General features: G+C 35.5%; 1 protein-coding gene across 2 annotated transcripts in view; it reads right to left on the bottom strand.

The window, feature by feature from the left end:
* The window catches only part of TAPT1 (transmembrane anterior posterior transformation 1), a 52,199-nt gene that overhangs the window by 19,782 nt on the left and 16,731 nt on the right, over positions 1-15,686 (bottom strand). For both annotated transcript variants that reach the window (XM_087735689.1, XM_087735688.1), the window contains 4 exons: positions 9,445-9,607; positions 5,460-5,595; positions 4,473-4,570; positions 4,250-4,319 (listed from right to left, as the gene is read on the bottom strand). In XM_087735689.1, the coding sequence (XP_087591815.1) occupies positions 4,250-4,319; positions 4,473-4,570; positions 5,460-5,595; positions 9,445-9,607 (467 nt within the window). The remainder of the gene's footprint in view (positions 1-4,249; positions 4,320-4,472; positions 4,571-5,459; positions 5,596-9,444; positions 9,608-15,686) is intronic.

Below are 15,686 nucleotides of genomic sequence, written 5' to 3' on the forward strand. Positions count from 1 at the left end.
CCTGAACTCTGAAGAACTTAGGTACTTTGCAGTGGTAACTAACAAGAAGGGCAGTGAGAACCCACGGAGAGAGATCCAGAAGTGGCACTTCTACTCACCTGGGTAGAAAATAGTCTATAGAACACCTAGTTATTTCCTTCCAGATTCCCTGACACATCATGCAGGAATCCTTAATCAGGAAGGAAAATATAATTTTGATCATGTTAATCCCACTGTTTATATGTTTAGATCAAAAGCTGGTTATAAATCATGGTGTGTAAGAAGTGAAACAAGATCTCTTGGTTTACATCTCAGCAAATTTGAAGTAGCTCTAGTGACAACTACCTCATAACAAGTGACCAGAGCACAAGAAAGGATCAAAGACTGAACAAGGAATCATCAAGGAGGCACCGATCTATCTTACATGGACTCCTGCCCCCAAATCCCTCATCCTTAAAATGAGCAACTGGATCAGAATAATGGTATTAAAAAACCCTAAAGCCACATGAGAAAGCAGTTTGAATTCCAGAGACCAAAGGTAAAAATAAAGGCCATTCAATATTTTGATCAAAGAGACTGATAAATCAGGACCAAAGCAGAAAGAACAGAATTAAGAAAATAAAAAAAGAGTAAGAAATTACAAAGAAAAAAATGGAAGTTCCTAAAGCTTCAGAATAAATATGTTAAATTTTTGAGAGATTTAAAAAACAAGGAATAAACTGGCCAAACAGCCAACTGAAGCAAATAACATAACGCACTGCACCTAATGTACTACTTTAGATGACGTACAACTGTGTTTTGTGAAAAATTTAGAGCACAGCTTGAAATTAAAATAAAACATTTAAAAGCATAAAGGAAGGCAGCATGCTGTGCTTTCAACAATGATGAAAGAGCTTCTCTTTATAATTTTCGTCTCCTCATTCACTAATCGTGAACTCTGCAAAATTAGCTTACAGATTTCTATATCAAAAAGAGAATATACCATTTAAGTTTAGGGAAATATTTCTTCTTGCTACAACAAATCTAAGGTCTTCTGTATAGGAGTCTCTTCCAATGGCCAGTGTTTAGATTGCCTGGGTGTACACAAATTTCCTAGTGAAAGTCAGGTTGACAATGTGAAAGTAGTTTTGCTGTGGCTGACAAATCAAAGCTGCAGGAGCCGATATGATTGAAATCGGATTCTGCAGCTACAATCTCAAGCTGCTATATGAACCCCAAGATCTTTGCTGACCTCCTGCACCTAAAAGATAACAGGTTTGGTTTTGTTAGATAACTGTAACCAATGTATATCTCATGGTCTATTCAATTAGTTTTTATGTAGATGACTCTCAGTTCTTTTAGTCCCAAAGTTTTAATGAATTAGCTGTTACAGCAGAATTTTAAATGACCATACGAAGGTGAGAAGGATCACTGACTGACACAAAGCCCAGAACTGGAAATACTGGGAAAAAGAATACAGCCACACATCATCTTGCTATCCACAAGCCAGTGCTGAGCACTATGCCAAGTGAAAATGATTTCATAATTTCCAGATCTAAACTGGTAGCTTGGTGGCACTTCACATCCTGGTGTCTTACTACATAGTGTCTTTAATACCATGCAGAGCTCTGCAAAGTATTTCAATGCATGATATAGGACATGTCTTACGAAGTACAACTGAAACAGTTCATTTCTGTTTTCATGCTTCTATTCACAAGATTATTTGCTTTCTAATTCTATTTGTAGCAATTTTGCTTGATCACAATGTCTACTCTTGAGATCACTGATATCTTACTTTTCTGCTAGTTCATATTTTTCTTTGGATTAACATGTTAAATAAGAAGGGAGTTTCACCTATTCGTGACAAGTTCCTCAGATGCCTCTAGGAGACTGACCTTATCTCCCCTCCCCCAAGAATTAGTACATTTAGCTTCTCTGTACTAATCAGTGCCTTTTCACTGAATTTAAACCATATGTTTGAAACAACAATAATATTTTGAGCAGAGCCCCAGAAAAAGTGGGGCAAGGGGGCATCCATTCAGTCTGTCTAAGCTTAATCAGCTACTGTTGCCATTGTCCTACAGCAGAGACTACAGACCTGAGAAAACAGCTGGAAGAAACTGAGAGAAAGGTGGGAAATACATCAGGCACCCTGTATTTAGTGCTTTATTTTAGCAGCTTTGTTCAGTCCAAGCATGCAGTTTAAGCATATGTTCTAGGACACAGAAGGCACTCCAAAGGCTAACTGGAAGCTCAGTCCACAGGACCAGACTAGCCTCACTTCCAGGGGTAGGATATAGCATTGGCGTAGCATGCCAACCCCAGATGCACTACCATTTCAGCTGCAGGATATAAAACATTTAAAGGATAACAAAGTTATCAAAATACATGAACTGAAGCAATACTGATCCATCCTAACTGAAGCTGTGATGCAGTAAATCTGTTCAAGTTCAAAAGAGGTGAAAATCTCTCCTAAGAACCTGTCTACGTTATTTACCTATGTGAAGAAAAACACTGCTATTTATAACCATACTGAGAAGTGATTCCAGGAAAAGTTATCTGTTTGAAGGGAATAAATTATCTTGTTTTGTGCACTCTGCTATGTAGGTACTCACCTGCTTCCATCCCCATATGGTACAATGAATGGCATCACTTTTTCCACCAAGCGATAAAGGGAGACCTGATATTGCTATTACGGGTCTTCAATAATAATGTCTAGCAATAAAATATTGATATACATTTCTTCTAGCATACTATTGCAGGTGCTTTTTATGAAGGAAATTACCAGCCATTTCTAATAGCAGTCCCTCATTTATTTCAACATTTAAATCAAGAAAGAGGCCTCACCTTTCAGTAGGAGAGCTAGGTGCATACTTATAACTATTTTCTGTGAGTATTGTGATTAATGAGAGAAAATTTAAGAAAACTCGTCTATGTTTTCTGTCAATATTTCAGTAAACATCATTTTTAGATGTTCTCACGGTAAAGTTAAATACCTTTAATTTAAAAAATATAAGTATTTAAATCTTGGAACCAAAAATACATACTATTAGCACAGAATAAACAACTCATCAACCTGGGTGGGAAGATTATTTTGGGGGGTTTTTAAGAACTTCTATGAGGTAGATTAAAATTTAGTGCTAATTTTTCTGTTATGTGATTAATTTAAGTTTTTATGTAAATAGTCTTTCATCCAAAGCATCACAAAACAATTGCCAATCAACATTTGCATGTAATATCATTGCAGTTTGCAGATGAATTACAGAAAAATCACATCAATAGCCAGAATTCAAAACCTGAAGCAAGCCTGCTGAAAGTTTAACTCTTGATAAAAAAATCTGAATCATCTGTTTTTAAATAAGTAGTTACATTATTTTTATTAACCTATTGAGCATTTGAGTTCTCTGGTTTAAACAACTAGGAGCTGTAATGAAAAAAATATATTTTGTTTGCTTATCTGTATAAATAGCTCTGACCAAAAATGTCATGTGCACAAAATAACAGAAACCGTCATGTTCAAAGATTAGAAAATATTACAAAGAAGCTCTAGTACAACCTTAAAGTCCAATCTCTCCTATTCGTTTTGAAACCAAGATTTCGACAAATATTTCAGAAGGCTGATGATGGTGTTAGAAAGAACCTCCGTCAAAGGATACCTGTAACAGCTTTTCTTCATGATACACACTGAATAAGAGTTCCCAGACTTCACACTGAGTAGCAACACAGTTAAGAAGTGCCAGAAGCATAACATGTTTCTAAGTACCCTATACTATTGTCTTGCTAGCATGTCAAAAGTTACAGTCATCTCTGGTATTTCCTTCATAAGCCAGCTACTTCATCGTTACATTCTTTAGGGGGGGGAAAGTATTTCAAAATCCATCCTTACAACTGCCAAACAACGTGCATTCTGAGATCACTGTCAACACAGCACACCACAAAGTCAACTTTTTGAAAACAGAGAAGACTTCAGAGACTTCAAAGCATAGATATTTTGAATACCATAACTGAAATCTGAAAGTCGTATTTAATAATACCTTTAGCACACAGCCAACAGTTTGTTTTAGCACCTCAAATAAAAACTAGCCATTTAAGAAGAAACAGCATTCCGGGAAGTGGAATCCCAGTTTCGTCCCACTGAACCAAACAGTAATAGGGGAGATGAGGAATTCAAGTCAGAGCACTCGAATTCACCAAGGTCAAGCTGTTTTAACAATAATATTAAATAAATGAATAAACCCCAAAAAATCAGCCTCACTTCACATTTTCTCCTGATTAGCACAGCTATACATACCACTATTTGACATTTGAAAAAGATTGTTCTTCTCAAACTTCTTGAAAACACTTCCTTTTATTTCAACGAACTGCAATTTTAAAAAAGTTAGTTAGTTTTTATTGCTAAAAATTGATATAAACAAATCAGACACTCAAATAATATGCAAATAGACATATGATACACAAAGATGAAGGATGCTGAAAAAAATGAGGGGAGCTATAAAATAAAGCTACATACTTACATTATTGGACATCATGATGGTAAGCAGTGATTTATTGTGGGAGTTGAAGGCCACATTAAGGGTTGTTGCTTGAACCATTATAAGAATAGCATGCAGGACTAGACAGTAGGGTTAAGGAAGCATATTTGGAAATAATTTTTCTGCACAACAGTACTGAACAGCACCAAAACTCAAATTTCCTATTTTACTTCCAAAATTTTAAAAAAACTTTCTATCTCCCTGTCAACTAGATTTACAGCAAGACAGTAATTAAACTTATGTAATGTACCCACAGTGTTTTGCAGCATGTAATAATTCTGTTAGTTTTTCTTGTTCTAAAGAGCCCAATGACATTAGTCAGGAGAAACAGCCATACAACCTGAAGGAAAAAAATCTGAGATGAAGAAAGATTCAGAATTAGTCTAAAGATTTCAGACGACACAGAGGAAAGTACAAGAATTTAAAATTCATCACCACATCTATCGGACTATGTATCTCTTTACAGATCATTTTCATCAGTTCACTGTAAGGCTACTTCTCACTAAACTTATTTGCATCCTGAATATGCACGAATGTATCCCCTCATTTCAAGAAAATATTTTCAAGCTAGGCGTTTGTAGTGTTCCACTAAATAACAAAATCCCACTGTCTTCAAACCCTGTGACCCAAAATACTCAAATACAAATCAGAAATCAAAACTTCCATGAACTATCCAATTACTGTTTCTCACTTTACTACATTTACTACACATTAGGTATTAAAAAAAGCTCTCTACTACTGCAGTGGTATACCATTATGAAGGGCTTTTTTTTTTTTTTAAAGCAGGTTAAAAGGTTTTGCTCATTCATTTTAAAAACCTGTAGTACTGGCAATCTTCCTTTGAAAGTAAAGGAACACTGATTTAGGAATACCATCAATTTTTCAAATATATTAAAATAAAACAATGCCGAGCAATTACTGTGTAATTTAATTTAGAAACTTTTGCAATTTGTTGAAGAAAAAGGATACAGACATACAGCACTGCCATGAAGAAGTGAGGAATCACACCTATGTGCGCTCTTTTCCTTTCCTTAGGTTCTGTAGCTGTCCAATAAAGAGCATCCAAAATATCTTGTCCAAATGAAGAAAACAGACGATCAGCCACCTAAACAAGAAGAACTTTTTACTGCCTTAAAGCAATATTTTTCTCTCCGACATTTGAATATGCCACTGTAAGTACAGCTCAACCTAAAAAAAGCTTCACATAATTATCACTTTCCATCCCTTGTTCATTCCGTTTCCACTCTGGGTTTCACAGTGATATTGTTTCTTTCATATACTCAGCAGCTTACTTCCCTCTCAAATTTACTGTCCCTTTTTCAACAGTATTTACAATATATAACCATGTAGTGTTATCTTAGATGCTTCCTGGGAAGACATCCATGTACAGTTCAAACTTCAGCCTTTGATAAAGCAATATGTATGCTGCATCAAACTATCCTAAATGTTTTTTCCCATCCCTCTGGGTTTAATAAGGGACAAAAAAAATGGAAAGTAAATTTCAAATGTGTGATAGGGAACAACATCGGCTTGCAGGTACAAAAAGGACTGAAATTAGATTTGGCTGTACTGTTTCCTTACATCTTGCAATAAAGCATATACTCAATATATATCTCTGCATAATGCAGAATTCAAAATTAAAAGTACTATAACACAACAGCAAGTGATCAAGAGGGACTAGAAATTCTGCCAAAAAGGGAAAATTAGTTCGAAAAAACTACAAACATCTGCAGTGTAACCCAAAGAATATATGCACAAGTAGGAAAAAACCCTAGCAGTAATTATAAGGCAGGAAAAACATGGACAGCAATCTGAGCTTGTAATTCAATACCACAGCAAGAAAGGTCACACGGAGTTCCACCAGTTCTCAACACTTCATCAGCAAACATGTAAAACTGAAGATCATTACAAGGAAAGACATTTTTTCTGCCTATACACTACAGTTCAGTAATTTAAAAACTAAGCTGCACAGGACAACAAAAATAGCACTTCAAAAATTAAATTCAGTATCACAAGGCACATATCTGGCTAAAAAAAAGAAATATCTTTCATTGCTTACTAACTCAACCAAATGGAAACAGTTAAATATGAAAAACTGATTATCTCTACTTAATAAAGACAACTGATATTTCCTCTTACTGTCTTTCTGTAAGACAAAAATTTTGGACGTGTAAAAACAACATGTAGCAGTATAGAACTAGGTGCACGATATACCTGCAAATATTGAACCATACCTATTGACTAGAAAATAAGTTCTCGGGACAACATAAGTAAACCTAGATTTGTGATCATTTCCTGACTTCGTTAATTAAGAGTTCTAAATGTAAAGATACTGAAGGGAGAGAAGTCATATACTTTAACTTATTCAAGCCAACATTTATTAAAGTTTCCTAAAACATGAACACTGAATTAAAACAAATTTTGACCGGATGTCTCAAGTAAACTGTATTATATGCTACTCTTTAAGCATCACCTATGAAATAAAATGAACAAAACCATGAGCTGATGAATTATCATAAATCTGAAGTTCAAAAGCCCATCAGTTTGAGAGATATTTACAGTGGTATTGTTTTCGGCTTTTAAATTTTGTAAATTAAGTTGGTCTGCATTATTTGGTTCCTGCTCATTGTGATGACCCATTGAGTAACTACACCTGGTGCAGTAACACCAACTATAGAATGCTTGGAGTTCGGTAAGTTTTTGTTCACAATATTGTGAGGGTTTTAATAGAGAAAATGGTGGCTTTGCTTTCCTTTTTATTTAAATAGTCCTTGTTTCTTAGCTGACAGGATAGAAAATATTAAAACCCACCACACAATATTGTTGCTTGCTTTTCCATATGTGACTTACCTAAACCCTACATGCCGGCTCCAGGCTCCAGCAGAATTCCATGGTGAGTGCTGTCACCAGCGTAACGCACACTGGGGCTTCACAAGGAGCAGGAGCCGGTGGGTCTGAATCTAAAAAAGAAAAGTGTCATTTAAGCCAAATGTGCTGAATGCTCCCCTTAGGCTGTCTATCTGGACCATTCAGCACATAATTTGAAGATTTTGCATTCCTCATATCTGTCCAGGACAAAATTCCCTGGACTTGTCAACAGCCGAAAACATTAGGACATTGTAAACATCTCTGCTGCTCAGTGATTTAACTAAATTAAAAAGATATTCCTATTGTGAAAACGTAAAGTTTATTACTTAAAAAAAAGATTATTTTATAGTTCCTTAAAAAGCATTGCTTGCTTTAGTAGCAAAGACTATTAACAAAATTCACCAAAGTAGTCTAAGCAAGCCAATATTCAAACTGTTGAAAGCTGGCTATCAATCAAGTCTTTCAGATGGATCCCATGACATTTTCTGCCAATACTGTGGCTGCGACCTACCATGGTAAAAAAGCCCCTTAAAAAACACGCCCTCTGTTTGGCATGGTGGGTTTCATGAGACACTATGGAAATTAAATACCATTTCCAACTTCAAAGTCTATTGTAATTTTTCTAATAACTATGAGTGGTAACAAACTTTCTCCGTTCCTAAAAAAAACAAAAAAACAAAAAAAAAAACCAACAAAAAACCAACAAAACTCAGGCAGCAGTTCTTAGTTGAGACACACTTCTGGTTCTGCCAAACACAGCAAAGAAACTCAACTCTTCATTCAGAACAGAACGGCACATGGCTTCCAATTCACAGCAAACACCGCAGTCTCTCCTCAAATTACATGGTAAGCACATAGTGCTGTACTTTCTCAGCTTTAAGAGAAGTGACTTGAAGTAGTCTTGAAATAGAGAAATTACTATTTTGAGCACATGGATTTATTTCATAAGTGATAATCTCTCACAGATTATGGAACTATATATGGATGAATATTTCCCAACACAACTAAAATCCACACAGTAACTCAGTGCCAATTTAATATTTGCACATGTTTTTCAGCAAATCTAAAATCAAAGGAAACAAAAACCTATAAATAAACTACTGAGGTAGCTTGTATGATATTTATTTTGCTTAGGATAATGGTGTGTTCCTTATGCAATATTGTCATATTTTATGAGGAAAGAACAAATGTCTTCAGACAAAATATTTGGATTTTGCACAAAGTGTAGCCCCATTTTAGCAGTCTTCAAACAAAGGTGCAACAGATGTCCAAACAAGGATTAATGTTATTCAGAGATCCCAGAATCCTAGTAGAGTAACTCTTGTGTACAAAGCTCTCATTGAGTCCTTTTAAGAGGTCGTATTCCTAATATGTCCTATATTTGCACGGTGGAGATAAGATTGTAGCTATGAAAACATTATTTACTTTGTGAATCGTTGATCATAGAAGTGCAATTAAAAACCTCATGCTTTACATTAATAGAACAGAAACAATTTTTTTCCCCAGAATTTCTTTATCTTATCTCCCAAACCAGAATTTACTTTTCTTGTTTCACTACATTCATTCAACTGATTTTCTATGTACTCAGACTTTTGCCTGCTAGCCAGGACTGAGACAGGTTAAGCAGTAACATGTGCCCTTGCATACAATGAAAGCTATACTTCCATAATGAAGAATTAAAAACCAAATTCCATGTCTTCTACCATTTTCCTTCTCTGCTCTCTCTCAGGATCTTATCACTGTTTCAAATCAATAGTTTCTACTTTTCTCAATTAGTTCAAAACCTCATTCATTCCATTTCTTGCATTTCAGTTTAAAACATTTCTTCTTCCACTTCCAGTTCTCAATTTTCATTCAACTAAATTGATTAATAAGCTCCAGGAATTAGGCAATATGAAACAATATCTACAAAACTTGTTTTTCACTAACTTGCCCGTTTCACTGCATCTAGGCTTCTTATCATGGGTGTGTACACATTTGTGAGAATACAATATTTGACATATGCTAAGTACAAATACTGTAACACAACAACATTTTAGATAGTCTAATAAAAGCATGCTTGATATTCTGATGCCAACATTCTTACCTCAAGCATGTTATAGATGATGTAGAGCTTTATGACAGACTGTCCCCTTATCAGATGATACATCATAGAGTAGTCAACATAGTGCATCATGAAGTAGCAGATGACCAGTATAACTCCCTTGAGAATGTCACATACCTGAGCAGGTTGTAGCAAACGTCTATCACTGAAACACAAAGGGCAAAAAGTTCCACTAAATGCCATATACCCACAAAATACAAATGTTACCAAGTCAATAGGAATTTACAGAAGCTGTTAATCAAGGGTATATTTCAATGTAGTTTATTATTGCCCTTTCCCCTGCCCCTCACGCCAACACAAAAGGAACACCATGACCGTGATACACATTTAGAGATCACACTCCTGAACAGGATCACATTCTCTTATCTGCCACATCCATTTAGTTAAAATACTGTATTTGTCGGGTAAGAGCTCCCACTTGGTTAAGAACCTTCCACATGCATGCCCTTTGGTTTTTAATTTGCCTTCCCTCTACCAGCCAATTCCACTTATCATTTTGACTTCCTCAGTTACAGAAATTGTATTTGCTATAACCAAAAGAAAAAGAAATGAAGAAGACATCTTCAATTTCAGTATAATGAACCAGATGCCGAGGAACATGTTCTAAACGCAATTCCTTATCTTCTTTTAGCTCTAAGCTCTGCAGCAGTAAATGCAAACAATTTGACATCAGAGCTTGAGGTTGATCTTGAACCAATGCAGAAGTTATCCATTTATAGTCTCACAAGTAACCCAGAAAACTAAATGAATCATTACACAGTTTCATCCTATAAACTAAAACTACAGGAAGAAAATAGCTTTATCTCAATTGCCACAACAGCAGCCATAAGCATAATGAAATTGCAAGGCAGTATTTACTTGTCTATTTACTTAGTTTAGTATTACTAGGACACAAAACATTTTAAAAGCCTTCGAATTAAATATTAAAAAATAGAGAAATAATTTCTATTACATGTCCTTATTTTTAATATACACTGAAAGGCTTTTGCAGAAGTTAACATTTCACAAAAGTCAGAACCAATTAGCAGAATGCCAGTTATGAATTTTCATTTTCTGTATTCTTAAATCACTAGGTTATCCAGAGATTAGACAATGCTCCCATAAACTGATAACACGTTTAGAAAAAAATTAGAGTAAGTTGATAAAAATTCATGCTGTTTTTAAAACACATTCAAACAGTTACTTAGGACCTCTGGTAGTCAATACATTCTACAGACAGGTAAAAAATCCCAGCTACCTGACTCATTCTACTTAAATACAACATCAGAGCTAGAGTGTCATACTTCGGGTTTCTTTATTGTCTTCCATTCAAAAGAAAAAAGCCCTGAAGACAGCATTCATGCATTATAACACTCATGGAACCACACAGCGTCATTCTACAATGGGCAAATAGATCACGTTCATTCTAGGAATATGAGCGAGAAAGTTTCCAGAACTCTCAGATTTACATTATTACACTTTGAACAGAGATGAACTGCTCCTTTTATTATATACTTTTTACGGCATAATCTGTATTAAAATTAATTATATTCTAAATAATAGAATTCAAGCTGGTCCAGCACACCAGAACTGCTTAGAGTGGCTTTCTCGCCCTAAGAGACATTTTCTTGCTCTCAGAAGTCATCCAGTAACAGTAACCACACCACATTTTATTTCAGACTAAGTCCTTGACAAAAAGCCTGGGTGAATTTTCTTCCTTTCCAACCCCAACTGAGTTTTAACTGAAAACACCAATTTAAAAACTTAAAGAAAACTGAAAGGGTCCATTTTCCAGCACATCCAGTATTTGCCTGCTGCTTAAAGAACCTATGCCCTTGCATGACACAAAAAAAAAAAAAGCACCCTCTCCAACCTGCAAAATTACATTTTGAAAGTTTACTGCCCTATTTAACTACATCTGACTTAAATGATTATACTTATTTAAATATATTAGCATATATTGAAACATTAATACTATTTAAGCAAGCCCATGATTATGATTACCACTCATATGCTGAGCAACACAGCATGTTCCTTTTTCTCCAACCTAACTTCAATTTTGGAAATGTACTTAGAGTCATTTCAGTACAAGTCCCCCAGCCAACACTCAGCCTTCGCAATGCAGACTGGGATAAAATGGCAAAGGTAGTATAACTCCACAAGAGTAATGCTAGGTCTTAGTATTTGAAAAAGAGAATTGGAATTTGTTACTCAAAAAACCCAGCATCTTCATTCTTTCAGCTGACACCTTACCATTAGAGAAGTAGTGAGTACCTGGTAGAGAAAACCTGACTAGCAAAAAGAGACACCCACTTCAAAAGTCTATGTTTTGAAAGTTTGGCAAGGCACCAATTTTTATGATGGTATGGTCTCTTGTTGAAATGCACTAGTAAGCAGTACCTGTTGTTTATGAAGTTTCTGAAGCAGCCTAGAAATTTCTCACAGAAAAATGCTTTGATGTCCACAAACCCATACAGACTCAAAATTATCATGTTAAAGGTTTTCTGGGTTACAAATAACATCAAAGACGCTCAACCACCAGTACAGTCACAAGTCAGAGTTATTCTGTACTGTTAACCCTGTCACTCTTCTGCTTGTGTTGATTTTCATCAGTAGGACTATGCTCCCTTGAGTAAAACCAACTTAGGGGAAGCCAGTGTAAATGCAGAGAGCAACCATCACAGGGGAATACAAACTCTAAGGACGGACTACACACAATCAAGAGCACAACTGCTCTTCTAAAGGTGGTCTCAACTCTGAAAACTAACTCAGGAGACTAATGCCATATGAAGGTGCATCCAAACTTGCACACAGCATCCTATGCACTGGAAACATGAACATATTTTGAGAACCTGCTGTATACAGAACAAACTGAATATCATATGATTCAATTCATAGGCTGCCCAAAAGGGTCAGATCAACTACACTTGATTGCTGTGCCTTACTGGAATTAAGCTTTTGTAGAATAGAGTACATTCAAATAACATTTTTAGAGAATTTTACCTCTCAAAGTGACTTGGATTTAGTTTCTCAGTAGTCCGTATATCCAGAAAAAACTGCAGTAAACAGTCCATTCATTCTTTTTCTGATGTTTTAACTAAAAATACACTCTATTAATGTTCTATTCAAAGTTGTGCAATAACTTCTTGTGCTTCTCATCCACATGAGAAGCAGAACCAACAGTAATGCTGTGACAACTTCTGCAAAAGACATCTTTAAAAGAAGTCGCAAAAATATCCTCACATTTTCAATTTACTCAGTTTGATGACAGAAGAGCTGTCAGTATCTCTAACCCCTAGTCAGTACAAGGGATTATTGCAAAGGCTGAGTACAGAAAACTGCTTTCTAGAAAGTGAGAAGAGTAAGAAGATCCTGGCATTTAAAATACAAGCCAGTGTTCTTTCATTGTACCCTAAGACAGACCCCTTCATATTGACTAGGCAAGTAATCTATGGTCTACAACTAACATGTTTCCGATTCAGAGAGATTAACCATGACTACTGCATAAATCCACAAAAGCACTTTTATTGCAGCAGAATCCTTTTCCGCTCTGGCTAATAACATTTACAAAAGGATTTTGAGGTGTGGCTCTGAATATAATATGGGCTAGGGATAATTATTTCCTACAAAGCCAAGGAAATCAAGTAAATGGATTAAGTCTAATGATTTGTCACCTTTTGGCAAATACACAGAACTAACTGCAAAGCCTGCAGTTATGAAATGATGTAGTCAGTGTTCAGTGAGAACTGAACATTGCAGTTTTAGTACATGATCAGGCTCACATTGGTTCAATCTGTATTTGACACAAATCATTCCTATCCTTTGCATTAAACTGTTTAATACATAGAAACACACGCAGGCTGATGTGATTTTATGTCTCTTACAGAAAGTCTTAGCCCACCCATTACACACATTACATTTTCTGCCTTCATTTTTCTCACTATATGCTTCTACTTATTGTCTCCAGTAACTACTCAGTGCCAACACTGGAAAGTACTTTCAGAACAATCTTGAGCACTAAGTAATCAGACCTCGTGATTAACATCACATACAAATTCATAATGTTGTATTCATCCACACCATGAGTACTACAGAACCTCAAAAAAAAAAAAAAAAACCAAAGAAAAAAGCTCATATCGGCCAAGCTATGACAACTATACAAAGGTCAAGAAACACACAAGAAACATATAGCATAGCGCTGACAATACTTTCAATATCTCATTTGAAAGTAGGGAGCCAAGAGGTAAGAACTAGACAATACTGAGCTACTGTACAACTCCAGAAACCACTGAACAGAGATACGAGAAGCTGAAACAGCTTAGCCCATTTCAAGAGATTTTGTAGTTTTACAGTTGTGCATGAAGTGTGACAGAATACAGAGGGAAAGGTTTCACATTAAAATTAGTTACGGGTGCTTTTACTCATGAGTGAGAAAAGGAGGACAATAAATAAAGAGCGTAACAACTATCTTATTTTATATTTAATCATTCTGGTTACAAAACCGCAAGCAGTAGAATCTTTCTGTAGAAATCAGTTGGTCTTTTCCTTCAAAGATATCCCAGGCATACAGTGATGCTGCAGAAGTGAATTAAATATTAACACCTTCCTGGCTTTAGTGAACTCCGCTCTTAAAAGATAGTACCATGAGAGCCTTTGTCCAAGATGCAGTTACTCTAATATCCTACCAGATTCCAGAAATAATGTTATGTGAAGTGTTTCACAATTTGGCTGATTACACAGCTGCATATAACTTAAATTACAACTTTCACCTCTCATAAACCAGTAAATACACAGGTTCAGGGCATTTGGACTGTCCTTCAAACACGCCTTAAGATACACGATTTCTGTCTTTTCACCTAATTATTTTCTGCCATTATTCCATTACTACTTCTAACATTTTTGCTATAGGTCACGCCCTCCAAGATGCTCTTTACAGAATTTTACAAGTGGCTTCATTATGCTAAGTCTCAAGTTCCCATGTTTAGCTGTACAGACTAGACTACCAAGGAATCAAATTTTTAAATTAAACTCATTCAAACATCAAAGTACCTTAATAGTGAAGAGTAAGGCTTATCCATTCTTTCTATTATCTGCTACATAAAATATTGTATTGCTTTACTATTACTACTGCTGAATACACTGAGCTGTTAAACATGAGATGATCCTTCCATCTGCAGGAATTCAGAGTGAAAATCCAAGCATTCCTCTAGGGATAAACTCTCTCAAACTGTAACACTAACTAGCAAATTAAGACAACACAGAAAAGACACATGCAGGGACTTCAATATTCTACAGCATGTACTTAACAAGATCTTCAAACTCCTCAGCCTTTGGGTACATTTACCATTACGTCTACTAATTGACAGAAAATCTCCACTGAAACAAACCCTTATGTCTCCAAATAATATAATTATACAAATGCATGCTTAAGGGGATATACAAGCTTATTATTCATTTTAGTATAAGAAAGTGACGTGCAAGCCCTACTACTATACCTCCTTATTCCACCAAAGCGTGCTTCTACTTCAGCCCAGTCAATAAGCAAAAGGAGAAGCACGCCAAGCTCAATGCTTACCACATAGTGTTTGAGGCAGTTCAAAGTGAAACAGCAGCAAAATCTATACAGTGCACAGACTGACATCAACCAAGGACCAGGAATTCAGAAAACTGGTCTGTTACAGAAAAAATTACTTTTTTGAACACAATTCATAAGCTCAAGTTTTAACACTCATTCTTCAAACTTTCCAGTTTATGGTTTGTCCACCCTGAGACACGTTTAGAAAAGGCAAATCTAAGTCTTTCCTCTGTTTAGAAAACCACTGGATCTGTGTATGTCTTCCCCCTTAGAAAGCTAAACCCAAGCAACTTCCCTTATAAACAGTTAGGAAGAATTACCTTGCTATACTATAAAATTAAATTAAAATACTATCAAATTAGAATAAACAAATAGTCTGGCTACCCACAAATTTGTTTTATAAATTTTAGGAACAAAAAAAAAAAAATCTAAGAATTTTTCATGATTACTTGTGACATTTGTAAGAAAACCCACTCTAAGTGTTACAAAATTAAGAGTCAAACTTATTTCAAGATATACATAAAACAGCTACTCAGTGAAGAAAAATTTGGTGTGAAAAACAGTGTTCGTCATAAGCAATCTCCTTGGACAAGTCAAAGTTTAAGGAACTAGTTACCTGACTGTCATTTTCAAGGTATGATACCATACCCAAAAGGCCATGATCCACATT

This window comes from Nipponia nippon, unplaced genomic scaffold, assembly GCF_047370975.1.
Source record: "Nipponia nippon isolate SJK-2023a ecotype South Korea unplaced genomic scaffold, ASM4737097v1 scaffold_6, whole genome shotgun sequence".
NCBI classification, from domain to species: Eukaryota; Metazoa; Chordata; class Aves; order Pelecaniformes; family Threskiornithidae; genus Nipponia; species Nipponia nippon.